The following is a 21,375-nucleotide window of genomic DNA, read 5'->3' on the forward strand; positions in this document are numbered from 1 at the left end:
GAGAGAGAGCCTTCCGAGACACAGAATCACCCGCAATTACAGGGAAACCCTCGTGATATTATGAAGCCGTAAATCATTTTATATGGAATGATGTTAAACACAGTTAAATGAGACAAGAGACTGGTACTAATTACTTCTGCAATTTCCTTTTTTTAAGAGATCACGTCACTTGCGTTCTTCTGTTTGAATTTTTGAATATTTTTTGTAGACAATATTATATATATATATTTACATTTTGGAGACCATGTCAACATTTTAATGGCTGGGAGAAAAGATTTCGGAGGTCACACCAGGTCACAGCTTTCTATCTAATAACTAATTGTGAAACTGCAGCCAGCAAATGATTTGACTCAGCGTAAAGACTTTTCCCACATGATTCATTTTTATTGCAGTGGTTGGGCAATAGTCCAGTGACTAATATGCAAACATTTCAGTACAAAAAAAAAAATGGATTAAACAAAGATGATGCAGACTGATACAGCAGTGATGCCACCTTGGGTGAAGCCGTCAGCTGGCTTTGCAAAGCTGCAAGAGGAAGATTCATCACTAGAAGGAAGGCTAGTAAGATTGTTATTTATGAGCAGAAACTCATGGTCAACTCACTGGAATAAATGACTTGATTCAGCCCCGGTCATTTCTCTCCCTGTGAGGACAGGCATGGCTGCAGTGCAGCAAAACCGGCTACTAAATAATCATGCATGATTTTACTGGTGGCGGGATGCCTGGTGTTTGTGATTTCCTGTTCCCACAGTGTCCCTTCTTCTGCCCATATACAAGTTCTTAAAAAAAGTAAAAAGCTATTCCCACGCCGGCTAGATATTTTCTTTTTTAACTTTATGATAACGCACGATTGTTCCAGAACAAACTATTTGTTTATACACAAGTCACATGACCGAATATAAAATGCAGTGCTTAAATTTGAAATTCAATTATTAAGTGAGGGGGAAAAAAAAATACAATAACTTTGCCCAATGTGAAAAACTAAACCCAACAACTGGTCATGCCACCATTGGTGGCAACAGCTGCCATCGGACCACCATTAGTATATCATTCCGCTACTACCATCATTTTGATGGTCAGTATAATGTGCGTTTTTCAACTCTTTTCATAAAGTTTCAGGTTTGCTTTGTTTTCCACAGAACATTCTCCATAAAGTGTTGGTGATCAAAGTGTATTTTGGTAACTCTAAAACATATCTTTGTGTTCCTTTTGGTCAGTATTGGTTTTGACACGCTGTTCTTGTTATATTTATTTCCTCGTGTTGCAGCCGCACCCACTGACCAACAAAATTCAACTATGGGAGAAGAATAAAGAGACACTTGTGGTTTGACATTCACAGTCTTTCATGGATATCATTTTTGCCAGTCTCTTTCATATTGTTAAAGGTATTATGTATTTTCCAAGCACATAGATGTCAGGGAGTCGTTTGTCATCTGTTTGCTAATTTCATCATACTCTGACCCAGCGTAATGCTTTTAAGATTTTTTTTACCCATGTTTTCCCCCCCATCTTGTAAGCTGAATGCATAGAAAACATAGATGTTACAAGACTGCATTGATTCCACAAAATATAGCTCTTGAATATTTTTTTTGAGCTTCATCTCATATAATTGATGACATAGCTGAAATAAAATATAGCTCTTCAACATGTTGAACTTACTGGGTCAAATACAAGCATTGATTCCCATCATTTAATGAAGTTGGACCACAAATCCAGAGTTCTACATGTGGTGTAAACATCCACAAGTTGTTATAGAAAAAGGGTCAGATTACACTTAAAAAACACAAAAAACCATTTAAACATTGAGTAAATTGAATCTGTTCGATCTGGATCCATTTACAATTGGTTACTTAACACAATATAATTAAAAATATCTTTTTTTCTGACTGTGTAAAGTGCCCTGAGTTGACTCCAGCATTGCAGTGGCTCTACACTAAAGTGAACAGAGTTAAATTATTGACGATGCTAGAGCAGACAGAAATAGGAGGTTAATTGTGAAGAGCACAGCTGCATACCACTTGCTCCAACTGAAACGACTGCAGCAATGCAGATAGGATGCACACTGACTCAAAGATTTTTTATTTTTATTTTTTTACATAAATGAGTTTAATTAGTCTATCACATGATGTCAATCCAATCAAGGTATCGTCCAATTGGTAAGGAACAAACTAAAAAAAAAAAAAAAAACTATAGAAATGTATAGTATGTATGTGGGTGTCACAGATCACTGGAGCAGCACATAAGTAGGGTTGATTTCAGTTTCTCATAGCATGCTTTAAGCTCAGCTGAGATAGTAAATGCTTAGTGGAAGGGCAGAGATTTTCCAATTTAAAAATAGTTAAAAGCTGTTCTTCTTTGTTTGAGCCTTATTTGAATTAATCCATTTTAAAAATAAAATTATCCACGATTGATACTCCTATGTACATGTCTGAATAGGAGTACTTTTTTCAGGTGCAATGTTGCATAGATAGCATTGAGTATTTATACACTAAATATAGCAAGTTAAATAAACCTTGACGAGATAAACTAAAAAGGGCTATTTCTTTATTTTTTCCCCCAAACAAATCCATTTAAGATCTAAATAAATATTTTATTAAATCAAATATGGACACAAACTGCACCATTAATTAGTAAAAACAAAGTGCATTTTCAATGTTTTTTGAGTCAGGCAAAAAATTTACAATACAGACAAATCAAACCTAGATTGAGTTATTCTTTTTAACAGGATGTGCTTTGAACGTTTCCTCCAAGTCGCATAAGCTTTGTCCAAATAATGTGTTTACAGTCAAAATGTTACGCAATTATTAACATCAGCTCTACCTAGTTTAGGTAATTTAATGAATGTCCATTTCAGTATTGGGTTCCTTTAGAAGTGTCTTGAATGTATCCATTATATGATGACTCAATTCAGGTCATGTTAATTAAGCAACATTGAGTGCTGACATTTTAAGATACATTAATTAGGATTGCATTAGCAAGTTGTGAAAATGTTATTTTTATAAAGAAATATTTTTTTGTTGTGATTGTATCATTGTATACTGCGATGCATTGTGGCTGTTGACTCATTTTGATCAGGTTTTATTTTCCCTCTTAGAGAAGAGTTTCATAATGGGATTTGAAAACTTTGCTATAGAGTCATTTCATGATATTTCCTGTTTTTCCAAGGAGACAAATAAAATTGATTTCACTGTGTGAATTATAGTTGTAAAATAAAATGGACTATTTTACAGATTGTAAAATAGTCCATTACCTCCTAGTCTGGCTACAGCACTATGCAGACTGCTCTGACTGTTTATGTTGATTTTACAGTGCACTCTTTCACCTGCAGCTAGGCTCATATCAGGCCTCATATATAATCTGCACAACACTTCCTGTCTTCTCTGTGTAGAGCAAAGACTTCCTCCTCTGAAGCATAAGCAGGAAGGACACCTGATAACAATTTCCTGCTGTTTCAGTGCTTACGGTTTCTGCAGGTTTTAAGAAAAAGGAAAAAAAAAAACCTCAGCCTGTATAAATGTAATGAAACTAAATTTGACATATCCATCTTTATATAAACAGAGGTTTGTTTACCAACACAGCATGGAGGCAGAGGATACATTGTTCTGTTTCCTGAAATGGCTCAGCTGATGAATGTGTTTTTGCCCGTATCACATATTTCATTTTTCATTCAGGAAATAAAACCACAGATACGGTGTTGAATGTGTGGGAGATGCTCAGAGACACAAAACCTCCCCTCTTAAAAAACAAAAACAAAAAACGGCTGTCATAAAATATATGAAACATGAGAAAGAATAATTTAGTATTTGGTGACCAGCGATGTTTTCAACTCCAGAGCTCTGCGCCTTCAGCCCTGGCTTTTTCCTCCCTTATACAAGAGCTTCCTGCCAACAGGGGATTGTAGGCAGATATAATTTATTTACAGCCAATATATTAACCAAACCCTAGAGAAAACCTGAAACGAACTTTAATTGTGCATTTCTTTCAGAAAATGAGTCGGGAAGAGGGCAAGATGCTGAATGAAGAGCCAGCGCTGCAGTAGTCTGCCGTCAGAAAATGGAATGAAGTTCTTCTACCCCACTTCTGTTTGACAGTAACACCAGCACAGCAGAAATCCCACTCAGGTGACAGGTTATCTCTTTATGTATGCTAGTCTGTGTTCTACAGAACTAGCTTTGAATGCCTTAGGCGTCTGACAAGCCAGGTTTGAAACCTCTCAATTGACTCAGACAGCTACTGCTAGTATCCAGTAAATTCAAGTTGGCAGTTTAAGGTAAACATATAATCTGAAAATCTTATAAAAAGGCTGGGAGTCTGATCAAAGGTAGAAGCTATAAAGAATAATAATAATAATAATTAAAAAAAATGCGGGAAGAAACTGCAAAGGGGATATTGCACCTCCGCTTTTAAGAATTTTACTTCTGTTTTGAATGTATTTGGCCTTTCAGTGTGAGAAGCTATGATTATCACTTTTGTTTTCATTTGTCATGTTATAGATTTCTTTTGATTAAACTCAGAAAAGTGCAACAAGGCACATGCTGTTATTTGATCTTTTGATAGACAAATATTGTTGTGTTCATATTTTCAGGAGCTTCTTAAAGGGACAGAGGTCAATTTCAAGATGCCAATTTGTCAAATTTCTTCTGAGTCATGTTTTATCTATACAGCATTTTTAAAACAAACAAAGATAACATTGCTGCTTGATTATGATGTAAAATGGCACTATGTACCTGGAGAATATATAATCCTGCCCCTTTAAGTATTTTAGGTACATTTGTGATCTCTGGGTAAATTACGCCTTTATTGGTGAACAAATCAGTAATCTGACACCATAGTAGACACAACTTATCCTGTTTGGATATCTGCTTTGGACATTTCAGTCAAAATGCAACTTTCATTTGACTTTATCAGTGAAAACAGCCTTCTCTCACAATGCATTAAGCTTGCATGTTGTGGTGCAGATCTGCTTTCGCAGTCAACTGCCATTTCCTAATTACATAATGACCTGAGAAAACAACTTCCTGAAACCTCTGGGCTATCTTCCTGGCATATTTTCTTCCTCTGTGGGGGATCAGCTATTTACATCTATTAAATTTATATTAAGTTTTTTTTTTTTTCCCCCCATAAAATCCTTAGGATACCATGCAATGATATTGATTCAAATATTTAGAAAAGCTGCATGAAATGTTTCCCTTTTTAATCCCTGCCACAGAAATTTACAACAGTGTAAAACTTTTGCATGCAGGTAAATGCCAGGAAATGGGGTTTAACTGTCCACTTAAGCCAAATAAATGCAAAATATGCCTCCCCTCGGTCTCGTTATTGAAAACACACATCCAAGAAAAAGAAAAAAAACTAAAAAAAAACCACACTGAAGCAACCAGATAAATTACACAGTGATGGATGTTTGAGCTCTTCTGCTCTAGCCTGTCTGCGTCCTCGCAGCCCAGATTGTGTTGTGCATTTGTTACAGGTCAAGGAAGTTAATGTGTTCATGTGACTGTTGGCCTCGGCGAATGTCAGGCTTTCTCCCCAGACGAATTCGTCAGAACATGCCCTCCAGCTAGAGCTCAGTAAAACAGAACAGCATCCAGGGTGCAGGGCAGAGAGATTAATTAAGATAAAATAAAAAAAGGAAGGAAAAAAAAAAAAAAGAGGCTGGATAGAATGTCATCTACTCACAGATCCCTGAAGGAGGAACTATTAGCAGAGGAGATCCACAGAACGAGGAGAAGGGAGTCTAATGCGAGTGTGAGGGACTGAAGGAGGTGAGAGGAAGGTTTTGTTTGATGTCTACGGTCCCCTCAGGTGATTCTCCATCTCATTTATTACAGGCTGGTTTTCCCAGAACCTCCCTGTCAACGCACCATCTGGAAAGGACTTGGAAAACAATTTCAGCACTATCTTTCCACCCCCCCTTACAAATGCATGCTGCTAAGATTAAACATAGTTTGACACTTTTGCTTTCTTTCTGTGGGCCCTCCTTAGTCAAGATAGAGAGAGCCTTGAATGTTCCCCTGAGAACATTTAAGTTGTCGTTACGTACTGGCAACGTCAGAGAGAAAAGCTTGTGCTTTGCATCTCGTAGCAAATAGTCATGGCTCATATGCTAGTAGACGAAGGTGAAAGAGCTAGAGTCAAAACGGCCCACATTTTTCATCATAAAGATTCTACAATTTAAACTTGATATAATGAGATGCCACTGGAACAACCAGAGTGAGTGGAGGAGTTTTCCCAACATTTTGGCAGTCATGTTGTCAAAGTCGAGGAAACACCATCCATAAATATTATTATTTTTTTTTTTCAATTAAGGAAACTGATTCAAATCTAAAGCTGGCAAGATTTGAAGGTGTGAGGCAGCAGAGTGCAGGTTTTACCTGAGCAGACAGTCCAACTAGCCAGCAAATATCAGCTAGCTATACTTGACTAATTCTATAAAGAGAAGCCCCGAAAAAAGGTATAACATTCTGTTTAATAAGAACTTGAAAACTACAACTGAATTTGGTGAGTGTTTTTTTAATATTGTGCTTAGGTCTTTGTATTAAAAGTAATAGAGATTACCATGACTCATTACTATAGAGACTGAATACGAACTGGTGGACACGACTGAAAAAGGAGTCTTGCGGATTTTTGCAGGAGAGGTCAAGATGCTGCTGGTGTCACCACTGTCCAACATGAAAAACCATTGGTATTTGCTAATTGCTGTGCTCCATGGCCCACCTAACTACTTTATGGATCTTATGCACTGAAACCTTGAAGCAGCATGTCCAAAGACGGTACTTCTCATATCTAATAAAATCTGTCAACAAACCTAATTTGTTGACAGGTTTGGGATAGTTAGATAGAAGAAGTGCAAATCAATTTCTTATAGCAGCATTCATCATCACCTTTAATGTACATACATGCTGCTTTGAAGTTTGTAACACATACCAACCTGGCATAAGGTTACAGCTCTCCTTTTAGAACCAGCACGGTGCCAACCCACTAAGGTGTTGACTCCACGAGACTTCTGAGGGTTGCCAATGCAATAATCAGCCTGTTGGAGTCTGACTGCAGTAGATGCCTACACCTGGCAGAGATTACAGTGCCAAAAATGCTAAATGTTCTAGAAAATGTTGGAAACACACATACACACAAAAACATTGGGAGCTGCTCTGACTCAGTAGTCAGGTCATCACAGTTTGGCCCTGTTCAAACTCGCTTTTCCTTCCACTTGTCCATTTTTCCTGCTTCTGACACATCTACTTAGAGGACACAATGTTCACTTGTTGCCTGATATTTCCCATCCACTAACAGGTATTATGACGAAAAGATAATCCGCTATTTGCTTTGGCTGTAAGTCATATTTCACAGAGTAGACAGCTTGTATTTCTTTGCGATAACTAGATTCTATTGCTTCATGTGTTGCATATGTCCACGGTTATCCGACTTACAGTTCTTTGTTGAGCACCTGCTTCAGTATTTACCTTTTTATTTTCAGGCAGAAAACAGGATTTGTAAGCAAACGTAAATAAGTTACTTTGATCTCTACACAAAAGTGTTTTAAACATGAACACAAAAATTGATTCCAGAGCCTCTGGGCTCTGGAATAGCACATGGGCACACATGGGCACACACACACATCGATGTGGTTCCACAGATCAATAGAAAAATAAATAAAATAAAATACAGCCTTCACCTTTATCTACAACGAGCTGCAAATAGATACAATGCAAAACGGAGAAATTAATAGACTCGGTTCCAAAGAGCACAATGACAACCACTTTCAATTGTTTTAGTCTCCGAGTAGTAATTGCACAGCATTACAAATCTTAATCTGTATAGTGAGACACTCCCTGAAATTGATGTACTGTGCAGTTGTTGACGGCGTTTTAAAAATGAAACACTATAAATAACTGACAATAGAGACGGCCAGAGAGCAAACCACGAAGATTCAGACAAGATAAATTAACCTGTGTCAACTAATCTGCTCACGCAATTACTACTGCAACTTCTGGCATGGATCAACTTAAATATTTTGCAAGCATGCACTTTACCACTGGTCTTTGTTTATGGTATTTTTATGAAAAGACATTCGATGCCACAATGTGCTGCAGCACTTGCTTAAAATCCCTTCTTTGCCATGCCACTTCTCGATAGGACTTTTGGTATTTTTACAGGACCAGCCTCTTTCTGCGGTTGATGTAGATGAAGCAGAGGCTTGTATCACTCACTGCAGCTGATAGGGTCTACTGATTTTTAATAAGCTCCATTAAAACATCGAAGGAAAATAAACATATTATATCAAAGGTAATCTGTCATTTTTATTGCATGGAAGTTATTTTAGTACCTGTAAAATGTCACAGATTTATAGTCCTGCATGACATTGTTATCTGATCTATGAAACATGAGTGTGCCTGCACGTATTCGGCACAGCAAGGGAAAGTGAGAATAAAGTCGTTCCCAGGCACAAAAAGAAACAAGGAGGACGGCAACCCAAATCTTCAGGACACAGGAGGCACATATGTCAGTCATCCCGTATTACATCACCAGGTTCACACATATACAGTAATTTCCTTTTAAGCCGCTGATGCAGGATATCTGTTCCTTATCTGGTAAACCACTTCAAATACTACATAATCTTCAGTTCTGTTCCGCCAGTATGAGAAAAACAACTCTGCCAGCCTGCACACTAAATATTTCAGTGTCCTAGGTGCTTGTTAGAGAAAGCGCTAAGCAGGATTAAAGCATTTCTCGGATAAAAAGAAAAACAACAAAAAAACAAAAACAGCTTGCTCAGAGTGGTGCATATACATCTGTGTATTTGTGGGTGAGATGCCAAATAATAGTTAAACAGAAACGTCAAGTTAAACTGAGCGTCAAGTAGATTAGCTGTCTCGGGTGGTGTTTTCAGTTTCAACGGATTTGATGAAACTAAAGCGCGTAATATTTGCAAGTGAGGTGAAAACAGGTACCAAAAGCATGGTACCTGTCAAACGCTTATACTTGTCACACGGTGCTTATAGGTTCCTCTTGGAAGTAGAGTTTAAAACAAGATTCAATTAGAGTGTAATTGCAAAAAGTGGACAATGTAATATCATATGTATATAACCTCAAACAGTTTTCTCAGTTTACGCTACTACAGTATTTCATTTAGCAGCATTACATTACAATCACTTAGCACTGAACTCACCTTTGGTTCCAGCAGTGTTGAGGTCCGCCCTGAGTGCAGCAGGTTTGATATCGCCTCGGTGCGGCTGACCTGTCCAGCAGACCTCAGCAGCAGCAGCAGCAGCAGCAGCTCTGCAACTGGACTACAGCGCTTTTCAGAAGCGACTGTGAGCGTTTGTATTGCTGCTAGTCGTGAAGCCGTACTAGAAACACTGGAAAATTTCCCGTTCCTGCCTTCAAAATAAGACGAAGTTCAGGAAACAAACTCCACCACCTACATTATGGTTAATTTGAACCAGCTGTTAGATATCCGTGCCTAAAAAGGTAGCTTTTTTGCAAACGTGTATTTGTTTAATTGTGTTTTTGTCTGTTAAAAAAAAAATCTTCAAGAATTTATTGAAACAAACAGAATAGTCAGGCTTTCTGTAGAAAAACAAAACATCTGCAAGGCACTTCAGTTCCAAAACAAAAAAGGGTATTGCAAAAACTTTTATTTTTCGGGTTTTTTTTTTTTTTTTTTTGACTATTTAAGATCGTACTTTACAACCTGAAACCAAGTGTCCTTCAGCACCAACCAACTGGGCTTACAGTCCAGATTTGCTTCATTCTGTTGTGGCACAAAATTGGTGTCTGTACCACATTTGGACATTTCCATGATAGACTAACATCAAGTAATTCATAATTGTGAAATAAAATAACATCTGAAAAGTGTGGCGTGCCTATATGTGAAAACTTTGCAGAGCCACCTTTCATGATTCTTCTTGCAACTCTTCCTCAACACAATGTTTTGTAGAGTGCACAACTTATACGGTAATTGATTGATAAAGCAATGTCCACACTTTTCCACAACATTAACAACGAACTGTCTGGTGTCTTCCTTTATGTGCATAACGTTGTTTCTTCACATAACAGCTGCATATTAAGCACTAATACGTATACAGAACATCAGGTCACTTTTGACAAAAATTTATTGCGCTGGATTTTATTTAGATGTATGAAAACGCTTAATACAAGTTCACACCATATGTTTCAGATTTTTATTTGTTAATAAAGATGCAATTCTTTTATTTGATAGATTATTTGCTGCTTAGATGGCTTTCGCATATAATCAATAAATAACACTGAATTGTGTTTGTGAAGTGACAAAATGTAAAACGGTTTAACGGGCATGCACTGGATAAGCTGCTTTCCACTTCTACATGTGGCTGTTGACTAATCCTAATTTTAAAGATGTGTAAAGTAGCTAAAATAAAGCTCTTGCAAACGAAACAAATTAAATTCACTTATATTAAACGAAACGTCCGGGTTTTTTTTAACCATGTTATGAAAAAAAACAAAACCATTTGTACTGATAATTTTTCAACAAATTTGAATATTATTTTGAAACTACTTACCGGATGTTCTCTTCCTTGATAGGTTAGTCTTAATTTTAATGCGCTCTGTTTTCTGGTCCGTCAGTCCACTCAGCTCGCCACCTCCCTCCTTCCTTCCCAGTACTCGCATAAAGCCAGCCTTGTTAGTTGACTTACTCAAGACACCGTTACAGCAGACGGAAACACTACTGCCATTCATTTCTGAAAGCCAACAAAAAGTCCAAATGTAAAGTCGACATCTTACGTTACGGAGGACATCCCTGCTATGAAGCGCACTCTCAACTAGGCAGCAGAAAGGAAATTGCACCTATTAGTTTTGTAGAACGCATAATGTGTCACACCCGTGTGCAAAATCACCTTTGCGTGAAACGAATAGCCTAAACATTTGCTGCATAATTGAAAACTACAACCTCAGTTCTTATATGAAATCGAGCTGAACTTAAGCAAATAAGAAAAAATAAATAAAATCAGCCCGGTTAATAATAGAATCAGTTTTTTTTCCCAGTCACATGAGCCCAGAATACAATATAGCAATTCAAACGATAATAAGCCAGACTGACCAAATTAATAGTTTTGACAGTAACAGATTTGGAGTTTTGCGTGTGCATGCGAAACACTTTGTGTTTTCAAAAATGCATTATAATCAAAAATCGTGCAATTTGAATAGGTGATTTTTTTTTCTTCCATGTTGCTTATCATGCGTGCAGTGTATTTATTTATTTACATCACCGTATTAGCCAATTATACCTGAGACACACTCATTTGTCACCTGTTGAAAGACATAATTTCTGTTGTCATGGCAGTGACAACAGAAATGATGTCTATTAAAAAGTGAAGATCACTTTTTAATAGATATTAGATTTAGTTTTTGCTGAAATATCAGAGCAGCTTAAATAAATCAGTGAAAGTTCACAATTAATACCACATTCATGCTAATGATAACGTATTTAAACATTGACCAAGATCACATGCATTCAAGGACTGCTTATGAATAAAAAAGAAAAAAAAATCAGAAAATGATATAATTGCTTTAGGATCTTGTAGCTCCTTCCCCCAGTGAGTTATAGGCCACATTAAAACTCTATTATATGCACAGTAAAAGTGCTATATGAGGTGCCATCCACTCCCTAATAGTTCTTTGGTTACATGTCAATGTACCTTATTTAAAAAACAAACAAATAAAAACAAAATAAACAAAACAAAACAAACAAACAACAACAACAACAACAAAACAACAACACGAAACATAAACCCAGACGCCTTGATTAAACCGTAATCTTATGTACCCTAAAGCGTATTGACAGGTGCAGCAGAAGAGCTAATTGATGAGAAATAAAAAAAATTTTATGCGGGCAACAGTGACCCCTTGTGGAAGTCTGCAAAACCCCAACCTCTCCCGTGTCAATTTCGAAAAAAGTGACGCAAACAAGATCAATGAAGTTCTTTTGGACGTCGTGCTTTGATGCACAGCTGTAGGCTTGACAACTCTCTTTCAATCATGTCAATTTGTGTCTCGTGCTTTAAATCTCTGCATCATTTTCTATTGGCAGGATCTCAAAATGTTGCTATCTCTCTTGAGATGCAGCCGAGTTAAAGCGTTGGTAAAAAAAAAAAAACCCACCTGATCTGATTTGACGAAAGGTACAGTTTATTCCTTGAAAGAGCAAGCGGGGATAATTAGCAGCCGTGAACACTTTGATGTAGTTTCAAAGCAAGCAGGCCTGCAGGGACCGTTGTATGCTGCGAGGACCGTGAAGTCATCACGTTATGGGATGTATTCGCACAAATTGATAGCTGCGAACTCAGCATGCACAGAGAAAACATGCAATTAGGTTTGTGGAGGTGCTAGCATGCTGGAAACAGACCCTCTGGGATTTCTACCATTTAACGAGGCAAAGGGGAATTGAGTTTGTTTTTCTGTCTAACACAAGCTGAGTGATGTATAAACTAAAACACCAGAGATTCCATGGTATGCATTTTTATTACCAATTTTAAAAATGCAAGAAAAAATATATATATACAGGCAGTTTAATAAATATAACAGATGAAGTATTTTACATTTCTCCTTAAGTGGAGGTTGAAGGTGTTGCTGAAAGCTTAACTGCTGCAGAAGCGTGCTTTAATGTAACCTGAGATCTACGGCAGCTGTTAACCACACAAAATATACAATTTCACTTGCAGCTGAGCCTGAGATTTTTCTCTTATGCATAGAAAGGTCTCCAACTAAAGCAGCATCTTAGTATGTAACTGCATGTTTGCAAAGCTGTAATCAACCGAGCTCAATCACAGTGTTTTAAGGCTAAAAATATCCAATCAATATTTAAGAGAAGTTTTTAGGGTTTTTTCTTCTCTCTTTTTTCCCCCCCACTTAGTTTGCACACAATTCAGACTGTAGCTGAAGTGAATGAAGTATTTTACAAGTGACTTTGGGTTTATCCTTCTCCTTAAGCCTTGAAGTTCTGAAAAATCTCAGCCGCATCCAGCCAAGTCCTGAAGCAGGCCAGGCCTCGGTCTCGGATTTGCTTCCTGCCCTTATCGGTGATCACCTCGCCGTTCTCCTTCACGATCACCAGTTTGGGAACTGCTGTGATTTTGTAGCGCTGCTTTAACTCACTAAGTGAAACAAGAAGAAAGAAAGTCGGGTTCGATCAGAAGAAGTTGATTTTTACCCTTGTTTCTATTGGGTACAACTTTGGTCACATGAAATTTCCTTTCTTTTTCCTTTTCAAATAAATCCAACTCATCTCAAAGACTCAAACTGAATTTAAAGTTGTGGTTTTAAAACGTTGATATGTTGGCAGATTTTGATTTTCTTGACAAAAAAAACAAAACAAAAAACAACAACATTAAAGAAAGAGGAAATATCCTGCAAATTCACTGATAAAGGTAGAAAGATTTATTCAGAAAAATAAACTAATCATATAATTGTCCCCATTAATGCCTCCAAGCATATTCCTCTGACCTATGGTAATATCTGTCACTGTGAGGTTACTCACTCTAAAACTAGATTCAAATTATTTTAAAAGAGCTTTCTACTCTGGGTGCTATCTTATGAAATGGGTAGCGCAAGCACTTAAAAAGCTAAAACAAAATAAGCTATTTATGTTAGCTGCACCCCCAGTAAGTTTGTATTGCTTACTTGCTGTTATTGTAAAAGTGTAACACAGATAAATCTGATTCAATAAAAACTCTTAGTCAGGTACCTTTTTCTGCTTGGTCTTCAGACCTGAAGGCAGATGAGAGTGTTTATGTTCTCAAAAGCAAACTAAAGATATGCTATATGTATTTAGTTTGTCTTTTACTTGATGTTAGCTTTGATATTTTTGTTTTATATTATCACTTTATTTCTGCTTCCTGAAACAATTCAAACATTATAAATGTGTGATTTTACACAAATGCATTTAGGGGAGTTATACACATGTATAAAATCTGTATATGCATTACTGGTCACACTAATAATAATAGTGTAGCCATTAACATCCAGCACAAAGACCAGGGCACAATCAATCTGTGGAAACTGTCAGTCTGCTCTTCATTTAAACCTAATCCCTGACAGGGTGACCCCATAAGTAGTTTACATAAGCTGGAAAAAGCTTTAGAGACTGCAGTGTTTAAACTAATAAGATGAAATTGGACTTAATTATTTGTTCCTAACCTTCCCTGCGTTAAACTGTTTGAAGTGAACAGAAACTTACTGCTTATAATCATCACTCCAGGGTAAAGCCAGCCAGTCTCCATGCATTTCATGGTAATATTCGACCATGTCATCCAGAGACTTGTCTGAGGAGATAAACACGATCTCAAACTGAGCAGGAGGCTCGTTTTCCTCCACCAGCTCCGTGTAAAAATCACAAAGGACAGGTGTGAAGTCCCGACACGGAGGGCACCATCCGGCAGAGAAGTAAATCCCCACCACTTTGTTCCTCAGGGCTTCCTCGGGGTCCACGAAGTCCCCGTCTTTATTCAGGAGAGTCCGACCAGAAAACACCTCCACCATGTCTGCCAAACTCTCACACACCTAAACGCAAAGAGTCTGGGATGTTTACAGCACTGAATGTCGCTTTAGCTCATGGTAGTTCCGTTTAAATGTCAGTTTGCTGGGTTACCGAAATGTTTACCTTTCCTTTCCGCAAAAGCTCCTTACAGCCAATCCTCATAATCGCCTACGGACCAATGAGATGACGAGAAAACTGTGGTGCGTTTTCGGTCATTATCAAAGTCGGTTTTACACAATGCTGAATCGCTGCTGCTATGGTACCAAGCTGCACGACCTTTTACAGCTGTTTTCATCAGTTATTGTGAGCTCCCGAGGGGGCTATTTGCTATGTAACATCGTAAACTTTATTACTATATTAAGCCAGATATTCAGGCGTGAGTAGATACATATAAAACACACAGGTAAAGGTGATTACGCAAAGGTAATTAAACTTATCCAGGGGTGTGTAATTTTTCTTCACAAAGGGTCACATGAGAAATTCTGACTGCTGTCGGGGACTATCTTAACAGTAGTTTAAAAATAATTAATAAACCGAATTTAAGTTTTATTGTCTTCAGGGAACAGTCGACATCGTAGCAAAGCAATAAATTGTGATAAGTCCAACTTTATATTTCTAAAGTATATTAAATTTAACAACATGAGTGTTAAATTTAGTTTTTTTGCTTCACCTAGTTCCCAAAAAATCTTTTAAAGACTACTAAGAATGATTGTGTTAGCATATAGATTGATTTTTTCTTCAATAAATGCCATTACCAACTTAAGCTCTCATCAGGAATGCTCTCAGGTTTTAACCCCTGAAATTAAAGTCATGTTGTGGGGCTGTGTTCGCCAGTGCATAAACTTACATGTCAACTGAACTTCTTAGTTAACCCCGTTGTAAACTGTATAATCTTGTTATTCCATTCTATTTTTGAAACAGAGATAAATGCGAAGTGTACTGTTTTGACCTGATTGTGTGATCCTGACACCATGGTGGATGCCACATAACAATGTAGCACATCACATCTACGGAAAGGTAAATTTTTTATCATCTTAACAGTTTGGACTCACAGATGAGACATACTTCTGTATCTCCATAAATTAAATTTATTTCACCAATTCAATTCAAAAGGTGAATTAATAGCGCCATTACACAATTATGTATTTTGAATTTGTCTTTGTTATTTTTGACTATGATTTACAGATCAGCTGTCAGCAGTCTTCCCCATCATTGTACATGACCATAACATATTTGAGTTTGTTTAATAATTGTCTTTGGTATTATTACATATTTTAATTTGTTTTTAATGCATTTAAAAATTTTTTAATGTTTTTTAAAAATGATTTGGCGCGCTGTTTTATGGCGATGTCATTTCATGTTTTAGATTTAATAATTTATAATTGCACTTTGTTGTGTCAAAGAAAAATAATGCCTAAGTTCTGTTGTGCCCTTTAAGCTCTCCTGCAAAGCAATGCACCTGACCTTTTAGTGGATTCAGATCTTAAACCGTTTTCCATGCAGTGTTGGTGAAATGCACATAGAGGTCAGTGTGTTTCTCTTTCTCCCTGCTTCCTCAGCAGAGAGCAGAGGTCATTTGGAAAGAAACCCAGCCATTCTTTTCTTGTCCAGCATTTGTTGGCCATCAGCGAAGTCAAGCTGCTTGTGTCTGGAGCGTGAGGAGAGATCTTCTCTTTTGTTTCGTCTTTATACAATATTTTTTCATCTGCTGTCATCTCTGGGATCATGACCTCTAATTCCAATTTATCCAACATGCGGCGGCTGGTGGAACAACTTAAACTTGAGGCCAGCGTGGAAAGAATTAAGGTAAAAACCAGCATGGTGCTGTTGTTGTTATCGGCTGTTAATCTTGTTTCTTTCACATTGTTGCACGACAATATTCTGATTTTATGAAAAAAATATTAGGCTACTTTTGTTGTTAAACTGTCATCAACATTTATTTATTTATTTATTTTACAAAAAGAACAACAGAAATTCAGGAATTTACACAAAAAAATCAGATACTTTTAATCCAATTGTGTGAATGTAGTTTCTACTAGACTAATTATGATTGAAATTCTGAGGACTTTAATGTACCAGTATTGTTGATAATGATGTTCATATTCAAGCACAGGATGCTGTTCTTACATATCTTTCATCTGAAGTGAATGAGCAAACCTTAAACATGAAGTCAAAGAATGTTTTGAGAACATGGAAAATCCATTCACACTCCTTAACACTGTTTTGTATGAGGTGTGCATTGAAGGTCTGTAACATTGAAATGGGTTTAATAAAAGTTGAACTTTCCATTTCTGTGTATTGTTTTGAATATTTTTTTACCACTGGATTTGGTTGATATTGACACCTTGTGGGGTCAATTATTTACCTTTTTAACACGACATTATATTTGAGGTTAACACTACTTTAGTGTTACTTTTGACATTATATTTTAACACTAACACTGTTGTAATGTTAATGGGACACTCGATATTGTTGAATATTAACAATATCTGGTGTTAATTTAACAAAAAAATGGGTGTCAAACTTTTAACACTTTGAAAAGTGTTACTTTAACACCAGCTGACTTGGACACATATAGACACTTTGTGGGTGTTAAAATTAACACTGTGGGAGTTACTTCACCACCGCCATTTTTACTGTGTAGTATCAATGTATAAACAGAGTGTAGAGTAGCCTTATTGTTTCCTTCTGATATTTGGGAAGCATGTCTGGCAGTAACTAATCATACATTGTCGCTCAATTACCTTAACAAAAAGGTTTTAAGTTTCTGAGTTTGTTCCATTGCTTTATTTTTAAGTTAACTGTAGCAGGTAAAAATTCAGTTCCCCAGGTACATCACACGTTGTTCGGCACAAATTATAAAACCTATCTTATAGATACACTTGATGCTTTTTCCAGGTGTCCCAGGCAGCTGCAGAGCTGCAGCAGTACTGTCTGCAAAACGCAGGCAAAGACGCCCTGCTGGTCGGCGTCCCTACAGGGAGCAACCCCTTCAGAGAGCCGCGCTCCTGCGCCGTGGTGTGAAGGTCGGACACTTTTCTATTTTGCAAGTGAATATTTATTATGTCAGCTGAGCTTCAAAAGAAGAATAATAGGTTTTGCACCCTTTTGCAGAGTACGAAGAAGTGGACGCACCTGTGACATCTCCTACAGGGAAAAAAAAGATCTCAGCGTTTTGCCTTTTTGTCCAGATAGGTTTTGTACAAATTCTAAGCTTTTTTTTTTTAATGAAAGAAAATAGACTGTAATAAAATATTTCTTTGGTACATATGTCTTTCATTTATATTATTTTGCTTCTTTTTTTTTCAAGAAACACATGGTGTAACTGTACGTCTCATTAAACGTCTCCTTATGGGTGATTTTTATGTTATGAAGGGGCGGAGTGATACAGTGGTGATCTACAAATGGTACAAAACGGATGTTTTAGCCTGCTCACTAAATGACACTCTAGAATCTCATGGCGCTGGAACTTCCTGATGTTCAGTCTAAGTTAGGAACACAGCTAGAGAGAGGAAACTGAGTCTTCCTGTTTCAAACTGCAAAGACACAGTGAAAGATAACCCTGAGGCAGCTCGCGTTTTGGACTCATTCGAAAGATCAAGCTATGCTAATTCAGAAATAAAACCTGTGCTTGCATAAAACATAAGGTTCATATGTAAATATTTGCTGTCATAATGAGCTGCTCTGAATTAAGTAAAACCTCTTTCTGCAGATTTTATTATTAGCTGTTTTTAACAATTTGAAATATATGTGTTTGCTTTTAGGTATATAAAGGTTAATTTAAAAACTGTCTAGTGCAGCACCAATAATGTCTAGCCGGTCATGAGACGACTCTCATTTTTATCACTTCCTTTTCCTTCCAGTGCACATTTAAGGGAGGAGTCTTTGTAGAGTTATCTATAGAGCCTCTGCCAGTACTTCTGACCTGTACTTAAATATGCCTATTTTTGTTTTTGTCTTAGTTAACCATTTATAATTAACCTTTTAGCTGAATGTTAACAGTATATTGTAATGCTCAAAGCTTTAAAATTATGCAAAGTAAGAAGAGATGCTGGCAAAGTTAACTGGAGGTTTTCCTTTATCTCTGCAATCTATGATTAAGTAAAACCATCCATCCATTGCTGGGTTCCCTGCTAACCCTGATTTCCCCAAACCCATTGGAACATTTAATTACTCTTATGCTCTTTAATCCATCCCAGGCTGTCTATAATGTGTGTTCTGCAGGAATTTTGTCCAGCATATATGCAACACGAAAATATAGGAAAGAAACTTGATTTTTTTATTTTTTACATTTTTTAATTTTTTTTATTTCTACAGATAAAACTATTAAAATAAAAGAATAAAAGAATTATTTCTCCACAGATTATTGTGAAAGTCACTCCAAATTTCATTCAAGATTTTAACTGTAGCAATTTTCAAAAGTTACTCAGAAGATGTTTATGAATGCTGTAAAATATTCTAATGTTAATGTTCTCACATTTCTTTCTTTTACCGAGCATCTCCTGCTAGCAGCAGCAACGATATTGCAACTAATAAACACAGAGGGGTGTCAACTTTTCGTTACATATAGATGCAATAAACCATTTAGAAAGTTGACACCCACTTTCTAAGAACGCCCTGGGAAACGCTACATTTCTTGCCCATTAAAAGTGTTGCCCATAAAACAACCACTGACCACAAGGGAGTTTAAACTGGAAAAACGACAATGACACTAAGAAAATTTCACAGACCAGGAATGCTTAAAAACAAAAGTATTGCCTACCAGGGCTGGATTGTGGAGTAAATATTTACCAAGGTAACTCTTGATTCTGCTGTGGTTTAACCCTGATGCAGTTAAAAATTAAAGAGTCTTGAATAATGGTACAAGAATGCCAAGAAAACCTTCCGGGCTCCTGAAAAAGGTTTCTTGAAGTAGAAATGTTCTTTTTCCACCCCTTTACAACACCTACAAATCTAAATTATAAGTTGTTTTCACTTTGACCAGTCATTCTTCTCAGATCATTGTATAAATCAAAGTTCTAAACTTTTGTTTAGAGTTGCCTTTATTAATAATAAGTGGAACACAGACTAATTCTAGTCTGGATTGCATCTTTTCATTACTGCTTTTATTCTACCACTGTAGTGTAATGTTTTTTGTTTGTTGATTGTGTTACATTCTTATCATGAGAAGCAATTTGAACTGCCTATTTGTTGAAACGTGCTTTTCAGATAAACCTGACTTAGAAACTTGGCTGATGTATCACAGAAAGCCTGCCTACTCTGTTGGACATTAGGGGTTTGCTTTTGTTGGATAAATGTAACTAAAAAAGCAAATGATACTTTTGTGGAACAGGTTCAGTAACATTAGTATCAGTGATTCATCAGCTTGTTAGTTCCTGTTGAGTTTACTGTTTTGTTTCAGGGCAAATAGCATTTTTCACTTCTTCCCATGTAGTACATGCAGAAAGACTTTGCACGTTTTAAAGTGCCTGTTTTAAGCAAAAACATTACTGTTGGTGATGTTAGATTTTTATCTCTTGCTGGCTTCAAAGATTTCTCTCTATAGGTCAAAACATTTGAAGCTCTACCTTTTGCTGCAATTACAGCCGAGTCTTTTTGGGGTATGTTTCTAATAGGTTTTCATATCTAAAGGCTGAATGTTTTCTTATGAGTCATTGCAAAATAGTTCAAACTCATTTCCAATTAGATTTTGACTGGCACATCTTAACATGTCCTTCGATTTAAACCATGTCTTTGTAGCTTTGGATGAATGTTTGAGGTCATTGTCCTGTTGGTAGCAGAATCACTGCCACATTCTCCATTCTTTTACAAACTCTAACAGCGTTTTCTCCTTTTCTTGTGTAATTTAGTTCTATTTATCTTCCCATGAAATCTGACCAGCTTTCCTGTCCCTGTAGATGAAAAGCACCCACACAGCATAATGTTGTGCAATTACTCTGGCCACACCATCACCATTTCCTTCATGCATGGTGTTTTGCGTGTGATACAAAAAGCTACACTTTGGTCTCATGTGACCAGATCACATTCTTTTGCAGGGTAATGAAAACTGTAAATGGTTTACAACAATTTTTAAAATAATGACTTGGATTGAATAATGGATTACTTCTTGCAACTCTTGTAAAGGAGCAACTTATGCAGACATTCTGCAGAAGGTTAAAAGCAAAGTGGTTTTTCAAACTGATGGAGCATTTAGAAAAGAAAAGATCATTCTCGAATCAAAACATGTTGGTTGCAGCTCGATGATGTTCTGGGAATCCAATTTTGCCTATACTAAAATATCCTGAAGAATAATATCCTGCCAGTAGTTTGAGACCTAAACCTTGAACATTCATGGGTTATGCAGACAGAAGTTCATCTCTGAACAGCTTGAACAAAGGGAATAAAGGTGATGCGTTTTCTAGTCAAAGTAGTGACTTAAATTTGACTGTGACCACAGCAGATCATTAATGCTCAAAAATCCTCCAATATAGCTGAGCTATTCCTCTCACAATTTATGATATGTTGTTTCAAATGCTTGATGGCAGTGAAGTTGCAAAGCCAGTAATGTCATGATTGGAAGCCTATTAGTTTTCACATATGTAAGAAAAGGTTCAGTAACTTTTACCCACTTAATAAATGAAATAACTGGAATGCTAAAGTTTGCGATTTCCAAAGAAACCATTTTCTGTTATTAAAATATGCTTGGCGATCTGAAACATTTAGTTGTGGCAGAAAAGGAAAAAACAAAGAAGAAGAAAAGAGTATTTTATAAGAATGGTTAGTAGTTCAATTTAAGAAAATTTTGCATTTTTAAATTTTTCTAAAACGTTTTAGTTTTTATTGTCATAATTGTACATTTCCCAACTTGTTCTCTGTTGAAA

At 36.7% G+C, this 21,375-nt stretch overlaps 3 protein-coding genes across 5 annotated transcripts in view; 1 reads left to right on the forward strand and 2 right to left on the reverse strand.

The window, feature by feature from the left end:
* Nucleotides 1–10,730, reverse strand: part of csgalnact1a (chondroitin sulfate N-acetylgalactosaminyltransferase 1a) — a 38,672-nt gene extending 27,942 nt beyond the window's left edge. For 2 of the 3 annotated variants that reach the window (XM_044144053.1, XM_044144052.1), the window contains exons 1-2: nt 10,542–10,730; nt 9,170–9,381 (exon numbers count right to left, since the gene is read on the reverse strand). The gene's annotated coding sequence lies outside the window, so the exon portion shown is untranslated. Of the gene's footprint in view, nt 1–9,169; nt 9,413–10,541 lie in introns of those variants that run through there. The other variant, XM_044144054.1, reaches the window with a different exon arrangement.
* Nucleotides 10,731–12,482: 1,752 nt separating this feature from the next.
* nxnl2 (nucleoredoxin like 2) lies at nt 12,483–14,670 on the reverse strand. Its single transcript, XM_044144055.1, has 2 exons — nt 14,216–14,670; nt 12,483–13,133 (listed from the first exon to the last, which is right to left on the reverse strand). Exons 1-2 carry the CDS (start codon nt 14,515–14,517, stop codon nt 12,965–12,967), a joined length of 471 nt encoding a protein of 156 aa, XP_043999990.1. The 5' UTR covers nt 14,518–14,670; the 3' UTR covers nt 12,483–12,964.
* A 1,404-nt stretch (nt 14,671–16,074) lies between these two features.
* Nucleotides 16,075–17,781, forward strand: gng10 (guanine nucleotide binding protein (G protein), gamma 10). Its single transcript, XM_044144056.1, has 3 exons — nt 16,075–16,321; nt 17,414–17,541; nt 17,630–17,781. The coding sequence occupies exons 1-2, from the start codon at nt 16,241–16,243 to the stop codon at nt 17,537–17,539; spliced, it is 207 nt and encodes a 68-aa protein (XP_043999991.1). The 5' UTR covers nt 16,075–16,240; the 3' UTR covers nt 17,540–17,541; nt 17,630–17,781.
* Nucleotides 17,782–21,375: the final 3,594 nt, after the last annotated feature.

Source organism: Gambusia affinis, linkage group LG17 (assembly GCF_019740435.1).
Source record: "Gambusia affinis linkage group LG17, SWU_Gaff_1.0, whole genome shotgun sequence".
Lineage (NCBI taxonomy): Eukaryota > Metazoa > Chordata > Actinopteri > Cyprinodontiformes > Poeciliidae > Gambusia > Gambusia affinis.

What these genes read in the sequence shown, in the direction of transcription:
- nxnl2 (XM_044144055.1), bottom strand. Translation starts at nt 14,517, where the DNA reads ATGGTGGAGGTGTTTTCTGGTCGGACTCTCCTGAATAAAGACGGGGAC. An exon ending in TGGAGTGATGATTATAAGCA is followed by an intron (nt 13,134 to 14,215) that starts GTAAGTTTCTGT and finishes TGTTTCACTTAG; the next exon opens with TGAGTTAAAGCAGCGCTACA.
- gng10 (XM_044144056.1), top strand. Translation starts at nt 16,241, where the DNA reads ATGACCTCTAATTCCAATTTATCCAACATGCGGCGGCTGGTGGAACAA. An exon ending in CCAGCGTGGAAAGAATTAAG is followed by an intron (nt 16,322 to 17,413) that starts GTAAAAACCAGC and finishes TGCTTTTTCCAG; the next exon opens with GTGTCCCAGGCAGCTGCAGA.